General features: G+C 35.9%; 2 protein-coding genes across 4 annotated transcripts; both read right to left on the bottom strand.

The window, feature by feature from the left end:
• Nucleotides 1–862: 862 nt before the first annotated feature.
• Nucleotides 863–3,206, bottom strand: LOC117634701 (pentatricopeptide repeat-containing protein At5g66631). The gene has a single exon (XM_034368891.1). The coding sequence runs from the start codon at nucleotides 3,031–3,033 to the stop codon at nucleotides 1,072–1,074; it is 1,962 nt and encodes a 653-aa protein (XP_034224782.1). The 5' UTR covers nucleotides 3,034–3,206; the 3' UTR covers nucleotides 863–1,071.
• A 369-nt stretch (nucleotides 3,207–3,575) lies between these two features.
• Nucleotides 3,576–9,287, bottom strand: LOC117634833 (protein DA1-related 1-like). 3 transcript variants are annotated; one of them, XM_034369082.1, is made up of 12 exons: nucleotides 8,545–9,287; nucleotides 7,789–7,930; nucleotides 7,490–7,559; nucleotides 6,854–7,154; nucleotides 6,230–6,353; nucleotides 5,993–6,076; nucleotides 5,169–5,288; nucleotides 4,771–4,983; nucleotides 4,609–4,671; nucleotides 4,382–4,500; nucleotides 4,239–4,297; nucleotides 3,576–4,158 (listed from the first exon to the last, which is right to left on the bottom strand). In XM_034369082.1, the coding sequence occupies exons 2-12, from the start codon at nucleotides 7,888–7,890 to the stop codon at nucleotides 3,827–3,829; spliced, it is 1,587 nt and encodes a 528-aa protein (XP_034224973.1). In that variant the 5' UTR covers nucleotides 7,891–7,930; nucleotides 8,545–9,287; the 3' UTR covers nucleotides 3,576–3,826. The 3 variants fall into 3 exon arrangements, with proteins under 3 accessions (XP_034224973.1, XP_034224975.1, XP_034224974.1); XM_034369084.1 differs by having other exon boundaries at nucleotides 6,230–6,350; XM_034369083.1 differs by having other exon boundaries at nucleotides 7,789–7,924.
• Nucleotides 9,288–16,306: the final 7,019 nt, after the last annotated feature.

Raw genomic sequence — 16,306 nt, 5'->3', positions numbered from 1 at the left:
ATTATGCAGGCTCTCAACCAGTTATTGCAATATTTGCTTACGTGATCTTACTAAAAGTTGATGGAAAAGCCGAAGGGCATTGTAGGGAAAGCTTTCAATCCATATAAAATATATATAATTTATACAAATATCAGGGGACCTGTGTCTCTAGCTTTGAACTGAACGAGTCTTATTTGCTCTCCTCCTTCCATTGGTCGTCATTAGAAAATAGTAGACGCAGTATCATTGATGTCATTTTTATAAGTTAAAGACACAAAAATAGATCCAAATACATCTAGGCTTCAAGTAGTTTTCAGTTTCCTGTAATAAAAATTCATTTCTGCTAAGAACCATACAAATAAGGCAGATTAGTTTAAAACAAACACCCAGCTTTGGACGGCAAGTTGTCCCTCCTACCATTTCTATATATAAAGTCAGCGACTCAAAAATCACAAAAACTATTTGAAGGCCCCACGTGAATTGGGATTAATCAAGAGAATATCCTGATTGTTCCTGGCACAAGCAACCGTGCATCATATCATGATATAATCTAAAGTATATGACCTGATAAATGATTGGTAAGGAACAACCATATGCAGCTTGCTTTGAGGCACCTAAACGGTTAGATGGGTGATAGGTTGGCCTGTTGGAAAATACCAATCTGATGACAATCATACTTTTAAGTCAAGACAATCACAACAGACAGTTTATTATTTCCAATAAAAAGAAAAAGATTTCAAAATCAAGCGACTCGCCGTCCTATCAGAATACGAGAGATTTGCTGCTCAATGGCTGCTAGAGAGATACACATAACAAGCTCCAAGAGGCGCTCATGGTACTTGAATGAAAAAGCTGTACTAACGTTTTCAATACAAGCAAATAATATGGTAACCTTTTCATCAATGAGTAACGACATGAGATTGAAATTCACATCCAATGTAAAGAGAAATAAATGCCATTACATAACAATACAAACACAAACATCAAAAAGAGTATCTGTAGTTATACATACTGCCCTGAACTCAAGACGTATGACTTCAAGTATTCCGCTATGAAGTAAATCATTGGTCATTGTCAAATCCATCTAAAACTCTATTCACCAGCTGATGTGAAGCTATTGGAGTAAATAGAAAAAACTTTTGTAAGATCTGCAGAACTCACTGTCCATATGTGACCGTGCAATGTGAGTGGAAGGACGTCACTTACTTCCTCACAACTCTCTTCCACAGCGGCAGCCTCTCTCCGCTTGCTTTCCTTCCAAAGACTCTTCACAAGCAACTCTTTTGTGGCGGAGTCGGGCATCAAATTTAAATTCCTCAAGTCTTCAAAAACCCTCCATGCAAGAGCAGCTCTCCCACACTTGCAATATGCTTGGATAAGTACTTTGAACATATAAGCATCAGGCTGGACTCCACTTTGTCTAACCATTGCAAAGAGTTTCTGCACAGTTTTGATGTCCCCATTTAGTGCAAAATGATGCATCAACCCAGAAAATGTCTGGATATTGGGAACAATCCCACATAAGATCATCTCTTCAAGTACATCCAATGCATCAGAATCCCTCCCACACTTAGTCAAAGTTCGTAAGAGAGATGAATACAGAAGCATCAAATTAAAGTTTGATATAGGGCCACAGAGGTTTCTATCATCGTGAAAGACCTTCAGAGCAGCGTCAGCTTTCTTTGAGATACCATAAAAATCAATGATCAACCTGATAGTGCAGAAGGGCAATCTCAATTGCTCCATCCTCATTTTGTTTAAGAGTTGATCAACCAATTCAGAAAGCCCATCGCGCGCCAAAAGGGCCATCATCCTTTGTACTGTGTAAATATCATGAGTAAAACCTGGCTGACAAGCAACCCAACAGAAAAAATTCCAAGCTTTTTCTGCTGATTTAAAATTCCTAAGAATCTTGCATGCTAACCTAGTTGTCCACACAAATTTTGCCTTCTCTAATGCTGATACTTCATCAGGGCTCCATTTTTGCAAGGCATTGGCCAAAGCCCTCGGGTCTAACCACGGTTTTAACTGAACCTCATTAACATCATCACCTCCACCAACATCAGTAGCATCCTCATCATGATCCTCATCCTCATCACTACTGTCAACACAATAACTTATGTTCTTGATGTCCTCATTGGGCAACATTTCTCTTAGAAATTCATCAGTCTCTTGAACAAATCCTGCTTCTTGAATTTGTTCCAAAGACAAACGCATAGCTCGACCGGGCAATATTCCATCAACCCGCATTTCATTAAGTAAAATCTTAACTTCATCAAACTGTTTGACTCCAACACATGCCTCTACCAAAACTGAATACTGGTTCAAAGTCCGCTTCACCCTCATCAATGGCAACACATTAAAAACCTCCATTGCAGACTGCAACTTCCCAGAACTCACAAGGTGCTCAATCATCACCGTATAAGTTCGACTATTCGGAATCGCCCCTTCTTCAATCATCATATGAAAAACCTTCACGGCCTCATAGTCTTTACCAATCTGGGCAAAAAGGCGCATCACAATGTTATAAGACTCGGCACAAACACGTTTCTCCGAGCTAACTCTATACTCATCCCATACTCTAATAACTCCGTCGAGGTCTCCAATGGCAGCTTGCCACTGCATAAGGTTCATGAAGCTGACCCGAACGTTTCGAAACTTTCCGGCATGGACTGCTTCAATGAGGAACTTGAGCTCGTCAGCTCGGCGAGACTTGGCGAGCACTGTGGCCAAGGCATGAACGGTGTTCTGGGTATGAACGAAATGTGGGTTCTGCTCGATAAATTGAACGAGGGACAGGGCAGAGTCGGCGGAGGGAGCAGAGCGGAGGGCTTGAGTGACCACAAAAGAGTCGAGAAGACGGTCGCCTGCGAGAGGAGCGAGTGAGTCTGGGGTGTTGGCTCGGAGCCTAAGACGAATTGAATCGATGAGTTTGGCTCGGTGGAGATAGAGGGAGACCTTGTTGGGAAATGGGTCGCGAGCATAGTGACGAGTTTGCAGCTGGTTTAGGATTTTGATCAGGTTTGTGCTGCGAAAAAGCTGCTTGAAAAGCATGTCAAAACGTCGAACAGTTGGTGTGCATTAGTTATAAGCCATCATCAACCACCGTGTGGCGGGAGAAAATGTATTGGTAGCGCTGTTCTGTTTGGGCAGTTGGTGATGGTACATTGGTATGTGACCCTTTGTTAACGTCAACCGTGGATGAGAGATCTCTGAGATATTGTAATCCTGACCGTTGATCCATGTTTATCGAACAACATTATTGATGGACTACTTCGGCAACGGAAAATGTGCAACAAGAACAAATTAATAAAAAGAAATTTATTCAAGCCCAACGAGCTAATGTATTGGTCTGTACCAACAAAGTTTAATGAAAAAAGGCATTGATTTGCTGACTAATGGTCTAATATTCGAAATCCCATAATACATTAGTAATGTGTGAATGAGAAATTCTCCTCCCCCTTATAGTTTAAACTATCAAAGTTTGTAAAACTCAGTATTACAAAAGACTTGGCTTGGATTTTTTTAGGGACCACGGAAAAATTCTCTTTTTTTTTTTTTTTTTGGGTCTGATGGGAAAATTCCCCTTAAGTTTCTACAAACAAAAAGTATAATCTATTAGCTGATAGGTCTTTTTGTTACAATTTCTTCTGAACAGCTTTAAGTAATTATAATGTGAATGTATAATATGTTTTCCAAACTGTTTGGAGATGACAACAACTCACATACAAGTGAGCATTTCCATTGCCTCTCTCTCTCTCTCTCTCTCTCTCTCTCTCTCTCTCTCTCTCTTATGATGTATATGGACGGATTTATATGGTAAGAACTCTTTGTATCACTCTACAAGTCAAACTGGAAAGCTTCCAGTCATTCGAATATGATCAAGGGTCCTCCTTAGACCATACTTGAGCACTGCTTTATTTCCTATCCTGAATCCTTCTCCATATGCTGTTGATGAATCCGACTCAATTTGGTGTTTGAAAAAATCACCAAGCTTCTTCTCAAAGTCAGACCGTTTACCCTTCTTAGATGACGCCGAACTAGAAGAGGATGAGGAGGAAGACGTAGATGATGAGGCAACATCACTACCGGATGTAGAATACATCTCAGCGTCCAGCCACATATGGGCCAACACTTGACAGATACCTTCTTCAACCTCCGGGCTCAGGTTCGGATAGCCTGCCAAAACATTCTATCAGTAAACCCAAGGGACCAAAAGGAAATGTTACCAATGTCATAAAAGCAGGAAAGGCACACACCGTTGAGCCTTAGCCATGCATGCATCATCTCATGAGCCAGAATCGACCCTGTCAACAACCTGTGTTTATACAAATTTTAGGTCATATACAATTAGAAGCATGATCTATAACCATGGCCAAAGAGGGAGCCAGCGAAATATTACCTAGGAAGGCCATACAATACGAGAATTGCTGTTACTTCACAGCGGCGAATCAGCCTATGAGGCTCAGTTACCATGTCTATCATCCGGTAGCCAGCTCCGATCTTTGGCCTCCGTAAAATCTGTGACATAGTAAGAGATATACAATCAATTCTTATCCAATGAACTGATAGCTTCATAAATATACAGGACACTTCTACAGCTAAAATTTGAGGGGAACAAATTCTTACAGTGGTAACAGTCTGTTCTTCTGACAAGCAGAGTCCTCTAGTCTCTGGCATGTGATGATGACCCTGCCCACAGTAAAGGAAAAGATCAGATCAACATCAGATTGAAGAAATGCAAAAACACATTGTTTTTCAGAGCTTGTAATGTTAAATCATCAGCATTACATTCTTTTCTCCCTCCATGGCCTCATTTAGAGCTTGTCTCTCAACCAAGAGCATTGGTACTTGCTGCTTCACTTTCATGTTTAAACCTTCGTAAAAATCTTGAATTTCAAGATAAAGGGGTTGGCATTCATGTGTATCCATAATTGCTGAGTCTAGACACTCCAGACATAGCTTCCGACCATCATCAAGTAACAAATATCTTGCGTCCCTTGGCTGCAAGGTTAGGAGGTAAATCATTACCCAACAGAAAATGAAAATTTGGAACTGCAGACGTTTCTTGGAAAAGCTACAAAAATGTCATGCAGTCAGTGGTTGACGTAAATCTTATATCCTTTTCCATTTCTTCAGGATTTGTTGTCTTCTTACAAAGTGGAGGGGTTATGTTTTCATGAACTCACCTCCATTCTTTCACAGCTACAACACCGAGGAGTCCTATCACGTTCATGAGAGGGGCAGTACTTTTGTAGCCAGAAAGGATGTGCCCTATACTCAATAAGACCATTTGAATTTGTTGGGATCTGTACAGAAAGAACAAAAGGTAAGACTCAATGATATGTATGATGCACAGAGGAATAATTTTAAAAGGGCAGGCCTCACTCTTTCTAACATAAATTGTAGACTGTATGTAAGAAACCTTGATGATGATATTTGTGAAGGAAAAGAAAAAGAACCAGAAACATAGAGAAAACTAATATAAAAATTGTTCAACAAATATTTATCAAAAAGATAAATTGTTCAACAAATGCATATGTGTTGCCTTAAACCAGTCCAGCCAGTAGACAGAACCATCAACAAGGGCATTCACGAAAAGAAACAATGAACTGATTTGAAACTTTCACACCAAAAGAAAAATGAAAGAAGAAACAGAAAACAAAGCACCCTTGAACAGTTTTTTTAATATTCCATAATACAGATCCACAAATAATTATAGCTTATCAGACAGGAGCCTGCTAACTCTGAGCAGTTTTATAATCAGCCAGCATTTTATGATCATTTCCTAACAGCGCCATTAAACTGGATTCCAGAGGAGGTTAATCGGGTTAAATCATCAGACTCCTGCACTCATTAACCGCTCCTGGATGTCCTATTAGCCTACACACTCATCACTAAGTTCCCCTTCTGGTAACGTCTCTGGTAACATCATCAACTAAATACAAGTATTTTAATTACCAAAATGGAAATGCTTATAGCATTAAAGAACTCAATATGAAGAGACACTTACAAAATTCTTACAAACATCACATCTTGGGTGATGCTGCTCCTTATAGCAGGATTTGTGGTAAGGGTGATTTCCAGACATAGAATACTGTCACAGATAGGAGATCCAAAAATTAAATGATATTTACATAACACTCATGGTATTGTTCCCATAAAAAGAAAAGGTAACTCAGCTGTGCATTCAAGTACTTCGTCAAGCAATTCCAGAGAAAAATCTTACTGGACAAGACTGGATTTTCACCTCATAATCAGTAATTGGAAGATTGCAAGCACGGCAACGAAAACATTCTGGATGCCAAACAGTACCCATGCAACTCAAATATCGCCCATGGCCAATCTCCAACTTGCAGCCAGCACATATCCTACTACAAACAACAATGTTTCAGTAAAACTCATAAGGTTTAATTGGCATCTGTGAAATACAGCTACAGAATTACACGAAATGCAAGAGGCTTTGTTTTATGTAACTGTCCAATTTGTAATAATTATAATAAAACTCCAAAAAAATTCTTATGCACTCTCTGGTTACTGAAGAGACGTGTATAGCAAAGATGAATATATATATATATATATATCAACTTATTTTTCTGATGCTCACATAAGTTACCATTTTGTACACTTTGTTTTGATTCATACTAAATAGGTTGAAAAGTCATCAGATGGCTTAATATATCTAATTAAGCATGTGAGCTACAGAGCTAGGCTAGCTCCCATATAGGAAATCCAAAATTCACTTGTTCTTTATCTTTAGAACCGTCTAACCATTTCCAAACTTATTAAGAACTTACAGATAATAGGAATTGGCATATCGCAGTTGTTAGTTTACTCGACTAGATTCAAGAGATAGCAAAGTGACAGCATTCACCTGTACCCAGCTGGCATGTAGAATGGAAAAGGTTGAAATATACTGCCATTATCATATTGAGGAGGAGAACCCATGTTCAAACTTTCTTGAAGAGCCTTTGCAAGTTGTTCATCTTCCTCCAATTGAACTTTAGCACTTTGTTCATCTTCCTCATATTGAAAGTTGGCAGGTTTTTCATCATCGTCTGATTGAACTTTGGCAGGTTTCTCATCATCGTCTGACTGAACTTTGGTAGGTTGTTCATCACTGTCTGATTCAAATTTAGCAGATTGTTCATCATCCTCTGATTCAGATTCATCTTCTGAAAAATATACAGGCAAATGGATAATATGTGACTTATAAATCAAACCCAAGACAACACCCAAAAAATTATAATTATGCCCCTTTAGTGGAGTTATACACAACTTACACTCTATGCTTAATGGCAATTTGTCATAGTTCATTACGGTTTTCAAGAAGCATTTGCACACCTAAAGCATTTTGCACGATATCTCATGTTTAGCACTAGTAGCTAGCTATTAATCCTTGTATGAAAACAGGGGCAATTCCAAGTTATTCAGCAAGTTTATGCACATTGGTGAAACTTACCAACACATGCAAATTACAAATTAGTTTTTGCACATTGGTGAAACTTACCGATTACGCCTTTTCCTTTTTGATCTAGTTCTGAAAGGGACAATGCAATAGCAATATCTACATCCTCTTCCTGCATTCCAAGTTCCGAATAACAGAGAGTTAGCATACTAGAATAAAATAAAAAATGCTAGCAAGATCAGCATGCACAAACCTTCAGACTATGAACTATCATGGCTATTTCTATAAATTAACTTTGTGATGGGTAGATGTCAATCTAGTGAGCATAAAACTAGTCCACCATGTCATTCAATGTGCAGGAGGAATAAAAGGAATTTTGTAGAAGTCAAAAGAGTAATTACCACTGAATCACGAGGTTCGTCCCAGTTTCTATCATGCCCATATTTCCGATGAGAGTGCCCTTTATAGCTAGAACCTTTGAGAATCTTAGTCAGCCAACCCATAACAAGAAATGTTATCTGCCAGTGAGCTGGCAAACTGTTCCTGCACCCAAAATTCTTTCACTTAGGCAAAGAGAAATCATAACTTCAAATCTGGGAACAACTTCCTGAGAGGGGCAGCTGTTCAATGGACATGCCGTGTGAACCAAAAATAGACAAACATGAAATAGTAACCAAGAGAAGGTGTTAAAACAGGAAAGAAAGGGGGATAAATTGTAGCATGCTGTCATAAATTCTCAGAAAGTTCATTACAGCATACAGGAGAAACCACATAACCATTCAACAGACTCGAAACAAATTAATTCACCCTATTCCAATAAACTCAATCCAATGTGAACAACTTTATTTACCTATATTGACTCAAAAAATTAACAGCAAGAAATAAAGAAAACTCTGTATCACCCACCCCAGATGCAAATATCCCCAAAGAGCTTCCTTTCCCAAAACCCAATATCATGCAGCAACCAATAATTCAATATCATCAGGCCACATATTTATATCAGAACACACTCCAACCACCCACAGCGAAAATAAAGAAAAAAAAAATTAAAGCAGGTGGAGCATTCCAACTTGATGGTTTCTCAATAAGATGTTGAGAGTAAAATGAAGAAAGATAGAGATAACAACAGCAATATAATAAAGCCTCAGAAACTCTACCTGAAACAGATTAAGAATCTGCAAAGACAGTAGAATATAATGAATACCAGATCAGATAAAGTTCCCAATTCCCAAGACGCATAGTCACCATAGGAGACTAAGAGGACCCAAAATGGTATTCCCCACCATACCCTTCAATAGCTTTCAGCCCTGCAAATCGCTCAACCTTTCTTTGAACAGAGTTTTAGTAAAAAGATAAAAGGGAAAAAAAGAGACCTAGTGTGATGGGAAGGGTACTTGAATCCTACTCAAAACTCAGGTCCAATTTTCAAAAGGGTAAATAGAAAATTGAAAACAGTTGAAGGCTGAAGCTTTTGGGGGGTTTTGATCAGAGGGTACTTTAATCTCTACCTTTCCTTAAAGCCCACCAAAAAAGACAGATTCTGAAGATAGAAGGAAATCAGTACCCAGACCCAATTGTGAAGGTTTTGTATAGAAGAAAATTGAATTGAAGCTCAAAGATTTGTGCTTTTCTTTCTCCCATGTGGGTCCACTACCAATTCTCCACCACACTCCACTAAATGTCAAAAACCCCATAAACCTTTCTGGTTGACAAAGAGTCAAGAGGGTGATGTTTGATCCTCCATTTGGTCCTCCTAGTGACCCCAGTGGATTGTGAAGGTGAAGTGAAAATATTGTACTCTCTCAATCTTATGGCATACCCAAGTGAGCCCCCAGAGCCATTGCTATTGCTTCTTAAGCTCTTAAACTCTAACTGGCTTTTTGCCACATGCTCATCTCATCTGCCTTCCCAATTTTCATATAGAAATATCATTCATTAATTCAAAGACCTTTTACCAAACTTTGATTGATAATCCCAAATCAAATACCCTCTTGAAATGAATGAAATTTATTGGCACTTTACTTGCAATTTTGGTTCCATTAAATGTTCATGATGCTTTCTTTCTAGAATTACATCACTTTCCATTTTTCTTGTTTCATGGCTTCACCATGTTGCATGATTAATTTTTAAAATATATATACATATAATTTGGTGGTTGCATGAATCTGAAGCAAAACAGTTTTTTATTTAATTGTTTATAATTTAAGTTTTCATACATGCACCACTTTATGAAGAAAAATTGTGATGGAATTTTCACTCCCTGTGCTGTGAGTGAGCAAATAAATCCAAATTTTCTTTCATCACATGTCATTCTTGTGGGCTCACCCAACTAATCTCGATTGTTCCATGATTTTCAACGTCAATAATCAACTAGCAATTCTGATTTTCAACGTCAATAATTAGGTTACAATATGAAACTACGTAAGCTTGAGCTAAAAATATAACATAATTTTATAAAGGATTTATTCTTGCATTTGATGTTCTATGTTTAAATTTCGCATTCTCTAATATCGCTTATATAAAAATATAATTGATATAATTTTTTGAGAAGTTAGTCGATTAGAAGCACTAGAAGAAAAAGTTGTGGATCCAAAATAGATTTGAGTTTTTAAGCTCTCTCTAGTAGGTGTACCAGACTGGAGGAGCCAAATATGACTGATTAATTAACCTAATGCCAAGTGATGACATGGCCCACAAGAATCACTATTCATCTCAGCGCCAATTTACCAAACTTTGTTGCTTGCTAGAAGCACCATTGATCTTTAATATTTCCCAACTATTACAAAGAAACAAAGTATGTGTGGCGTTTTCTGATCCCTTTTTAATTGTAGGATAGCCTTGAATATAAAAATCCACCATATTTCTTTTTCACCTACTTCCGTTTATTTTCTTTGTGCTCTCTCTCTCTCTCTCTCTCTCATCAAATAGTATGCAACTCCTAGTTTTAATGGTATTTATCTTAAAAGTAGAGGTCATGAGTTTAAAATTCATGAACAAAAGTTTGTTATAGTGTTCAATAAGTTGAAAACACTTAACATCATCTATTGAATATTGTAATCATCATAGTATTAGAGAGAAACTTCCATACACCCCGTGATAAGTGATATAGCAATATGACATGTAAATTTTTCTTGTACTATTATGTTAAAGATGTATGATGACTCTCATTATCATAACCCTAGTTAGCATTTTTCCGTTTAATTAATACTCATATTATATACACATGTGTACATATTTTTTAATTATATTTTTGTTTTTCATACACGTATTAAAGACTCGGTAAAATATATATTTTTTTAAAAAGCAAACATACAATATACGTACGTACATATTTTTCATGTTTAATACACTTGTTTTTTACAAAATTTTGAATAATACAAACAAAATTCACATATTATACCTGTATTTTTCACATATTATTTAATAATAATAAAATATTATATAGTGGCCGAACTTTTTAGTTGTATCTTGCCAAAATTTTGCCAAATAAAACACTTACATATTTTATTCTTACTTTTCTCTTCGTATTTTACTAACTAGGATCCTAGCTATAGAAAATACTTGCACCCTTCCTTAAAAATATGACTACTTTCTTATTGAACAAAATTTGACAAATGTGTATAAATTTTTCTTATGATATTTATAATAAATTATTTTTATATATATGTCAACTTGTAATTTAAAAAAATATATATATATCTTTTCAAAAAAGAAGACAAGCATTGTCCCACAACTATTGTCATCATCTTTATGTGTTGTCACTACTATTGTCTCTCCCATATTATTCTCGTCTGTACCACTAATGTCATTGTCAGCATCACAATCTTCACTACCCTTTAATTCACACATCAATTCTCGTAGGAAGATAATTATTTCTTCTTTCTTATTTGGAAACTGATTTTCTCAGTTTCATTTTACACTTACATTTCCTTTTACTTTTTAATACTTTTTAATCAAATTTTACTTAGAATGCCGAATTATTTCTATGAGAAGAATTCTTTTTCATTTTTTTATTTTTTCTTTCTCTTGAATCCCTAGCTATTTGTACTTTCTGAGACGGTACCAAAACAAAATGAAGGTATGAAATGATCTCATATGAAACAAAGAGAACTCTATTAATGTGAATTTGAAACTCATAGTCTCAAAGTCAATTTCATTTTCTAAAATTATGAGAACTCAATTCATGTCCACAAGTTCATCATTTTTTTTCCATTCAATATATGTTTTCCGAATGGTTATGACGGAGAAGAGAGGGAGAAGAGGGAGAAGAACCTTGAAAAAGAAATGTAAAAATGTGGTAGTTAGATGCATTTCTATTTCTTTGTGGCCACCTAAAATTTGTTTCCTTTAAAAATAAAATAAAAACTATGATTGCAAGATCTATTCATGGGGCATGAGCTTTTGCAGGTGGACTATGTAATTTTGCCTAGACAAATATACCGTGTTAGTTATTTCTTACTTGATTAAAGGAAAAAAAGATTGAAAATAGAGTGCAAGTTGGAAAATTAAGTATTAAAAAATAATAATAATAATATAAACATGAGGGTAAAATAGGAAAAAGAAAGAACAAAAAAGAACAAAATTAATTTAAAAAATAATTATAAAATAAAATAAAATAAAGTATATGTGAACAAAAAAAAAAGTGGAAAAATTAGCTCCTTTCTTCTTTTCAAACAACAGAAACACAAAGAAAGACAATAATATATGTTTGTCAATTATGGGTGTTCAAATTGGAGAGTCTTGGCTATTGGGCCTAGCCCAAAAGATACCTTTGACAATGGCGTAGTCCAAAACCCTGGAATTGAATTATCAGGCCCTAATCTCTAGTGCCAAATTGAAAGTTCAATCAATCCATTGGAAACGACTTATAGACTCGAACCCCGCACAATTCCATATAACGTTGACTCGAAAATTTGAATGTTTTGTTACATTCTTTTTCATTTTACTTCAATTCCTTGTAGGAAAAGGAAAGTTGGGTTGACGTTTAATAACCTAAATCCTAAAGTGAATGGAATTCCTAATCGTTTCCTACTCAAATTAGGCAACCACATCTATCCATATAAAGGATAGCGAACTCAAAGCAACTCAAAACAAAAAAGCCGCAGAAAGTATTTGTTGCACAAATCACAATGGGAGAGTTGAAAGAAGAGAATATGGAAGTAGCAGCAGCTAGAAAGAGCTTCAAGAAGAGCTTTAGTCGCAGTAAAAGTACCAGGTGCATAGACGCTGCCCAAATCAACCCTACAAATATAAGCTTTGGGAAAATCTACCCGTGCCCCGAAGCAGACAAAGCACTTTTTAGAAGTTTAAGTGTGGTGGATATTAATAGGGAGAGGAAGATCGCTCATTCTGCATCTTTGCCTTCTCACTTGTCTACCTCTCGTCATGATTTTGACTACCGTTCTTCAAGACGGATATTCATCGGAAGCTATCATTTCAACAAGAAAGTTGAAAAAACATTATCGTTTTCGAAGATAAAGGAGTGGTTACCGTTATTGTTTTCAAGAGAAAAAAGAAAAAAAAGAATGGTTTAAGTTCAATAGAAAATGATATTGTCATTTGTAGACGTATGCTTTTTACACTGTTATTCTTAAATGTAATGTTTTTTTTTTTTCTCACTAAAATTGAGTTAACTCTCTGATTGAGAAGTAGCAGACACGGGCTTATCATGTCATTTGTGTTGCAGGGCCCAATTTACCTAAACCCTAACCCTAATTGGTCTTTCAAATGTTTTCTTGTTCAAGGAAACGGCCGTACATATATTTTGTTGGGTTGGATTCTTGACTCAAGGGAAAGGCCATCAGATGTGAGACAAAATGAACTCAACCAAAAAAGCCCAATATCTTCTTTTGCAAGAATAATAAAACCAATAAAAAAAGATGACGCCCAAACTTTAACACGAATGAATTAGCTATTGGTTTAGTTATATCTATGTGTTTGTTTAATTTCCTTCTTTTTTGTGATTTAAAAAAAGAGATATTTAGTGATATACCCATTTCTAGCACTAATATTATAAATAAACCCTACACAATTGAATTCCTATAAACAAACCCAAAAAAAACCCAAAAAATGATAGCTAGCCTTATTGAATTTAATATTGATTATTAAATTACTTTGATGCCCTATTGAGTGCTTTGGGTATTTTTATGAGATTTTGGGGTTGGGCTTGTTTTAAGAAATTGATGACAGTTTTGTAATTTATAAGAAGTTAAAAGTTTTGTTGTAAATGGGCTTTGGGTGTGTTTCTAAAGTCCATTTTATATAGGGTATTTTTATAATTTGGGCCCCCATATTGGGTATAATAGTGAATCTCCCTTAAAAAAAAGGTCAACACGACGAACGAACCCTCAAAAGTAAAATTGAAATCCCTTCGTTAGAACTTTGATTTCGAATAATCTTGGTGAATTGAAGTGGTTAATGTGTAATTCCCCTCGTCCAAAAGTTTCACATCAGAACTAGGACCAAAACTGAAAGACAAAAAAAAAAAAAAAAAAAAAAAAAAGTACTTGTAGTCTCTCTTTAGTCTTGAACCAAAGCAAGACTGACCCAGCAAGTGCACACCCCATCTCCAATTTCTACCCACTTTTACACATAAAAATATAAAATATAAAATATAAAAAAAAAAATTTGATTTTTTTTAAATAAAAATAACACACTCTCTCTCACATCCGTGCACTATCCCCCCCTTACAGCCTGTCACATCTCTTTTTGCAACACGTGTCATATTTCAAACTCCATGGACCACTGCTCCCACGTGGCCTCGGCCACCCCTTGCCTGCCTTGCCACGTGGACCCCTTTGTCCACCCATAGGTACACACATTATTAAGAGGACCACCTTTAAAGATACACATATACATATACATATATATATATATATGGCTTTTCAAAAATCATGCAGCAAAGGGCAGGCATTTTCATTATTTATTTATTTATAAATATTTTCAGATCACTATAATAATATATGCTTTTAAAAATGTGATTTGCTATGCTCTGTCTGTCAACAGTGTGGACTGTCACTGCTCTCAATAATTTCAGGTCGTTTTCTAAATGGGGCCAAGCAAGCCATCACGCCCAAAAGCCCTCATCCAAGCCCAAGGCTGTTGCCTTGCCACCCATAATTTTTTATTACTTTTCTGTCTTTTCCTTTCCCCTTTTTTTTTAAAAAAATCTCTATTTTCATCATTTATATTTCATCATCTTTATTTTTTTTTCTTTGAAATTTCAATCACATGCATGTGACATTGCGAGTGAAGGAATGAATGGAACAGAAGAGTAAAGACAATTAAAAAAGCTTAAGGAGATAGTAAAATTACTATGATCTTGAAAAGAGTGGAGGGAGGCTCGTTTGAGTAACAGACCATGAGAATGTTGGTCCCTTTGTGAAGTGACCCACTTGAGAAGGACTTTTGCTGTTTTCTTCTCGACTCCCAAGTCCCAAGTCCCAAGAAGAACACAAAAAGCAACCACCAACCCATCAACATTCTGAAATACCCCATATACTAATTGTTTGATTAGCTTTTTCTAATCTTGCCTAGTTTCCCACTAGGGCCTATTAAAATGAACACAAATATTTCAAGCCTTTTTTTAATTACAAGCGATAGTCTAAACTACAGGAAAGAGAAATTTCTTACACAAACATACACACTATTATACCGTGGGGATTCAAACATTAATTTCGATATACTATTTTATGAATTTTAAAGTTTTGATATATATATATATATAGAGGAGCTAGAATATGGTGACATCCAAGCTCACCTTTGTTTCATTCAATTGGAGTCTCTTGCCTTTGCCAAAAAAGTAGTGAAGCATATATTTTATTATGGACTATATATTATAGGTTTCCTATCTCTAGTGACTAGGAAAGTAGAAAAATAAGAGTGCTCAAAATGTGTCCCCATCTGTTCATACTTCAATTAAGGTTTTAATTCAATTGTTTTACTCAGTCCACAATCATATCCATTCATCAATAATATTTAATAGCTTGGAAAAAAATTTGGACTATAAAAAGGTGGTGATCAACAATTTAATAGCATTTCTTAAGTTGCTCACCTTTCTCTCTCTAAATTTACACTATTTGCTTGTTTCTTTCTCTAAAATAAACCCAAATCTTCAAACACTTACGTCTGACATGAATGACACCTTTGAAATAGACAGCTTTTGATACTAATCTAATCTTAGTATACGTTTTAACGTTAATTGATTCAACTTATTGGGCCAATGGGAGAAACAACAGTAACATTAAAAATAGTAATGCCGTGGTTTGGTGGAGTGAGTGAGTCACGAGGCTTAATTTTTAAGCAAAAATGTCCAAGGGTTTAAGGAATTAAGGAAAATGTTGGTTGGGGCATAACATCATTAGGTAAGGGTTGCCCCCTTTTTTAAAACTTCAATTTCCAAAAAATTTGTTTCTGATTGAAAATGAACAAACAAGCAGCTAGGGTACATCTCCATTTTGATTAGACTATAATAAATACAAAAATTAGTAGGTTTTTTTGGTTGGCAACATAGATTTTGTGCTTCAAGACGGCATAAAGTTCCTACACTTGTGTGAAACACGGCATGTCACGTGTGATAACTTTTTCACATGATAATCTATTGTGATTAGTTGGGAATAGCCGGTTTCACACAAATATCTGTCATCTTCATTTGGATACGATTGGTATCTTTGAGTGGTGTACGTCAACTTGCTTAAGCTTCTGTCTGTGTGGCCTTCATCCAACTTTTGTCGTGGCTCATTCCATGTACTACTTCACATCACAGGTTTCATGGAGATTTCTTGCACCCCACTGCCTAATTGTGGCACCAAATAATTTTTTTCAGATCATAATATAAAAACCCCATTTCAGATAAGATTTGAACGTCACAAAATATCACCATTTTTTTGTTGGCGTCAATGATATGCGCAAGGCTAAATG

The sequence above is a fragment of the Prunus dulcis genome, chromosome 7, assembly GCF_902201215.1.
Source record: "Prunus dulcis chromosome 7, ALMONDv2, whole genome shotgun sequence".
Taxonomy (NCBI): Eukaryota; Viridiplantae; Streptophyta; class Magnoliopsida; order Rosales; family Rosaceae; genus Prunus; species Prunus dulcis.
The sequence above is the reverse complement of the archived record's forward strand: the minus strand, read 5'-3'. Positions and strand labels throughout refer to the sequence as shown.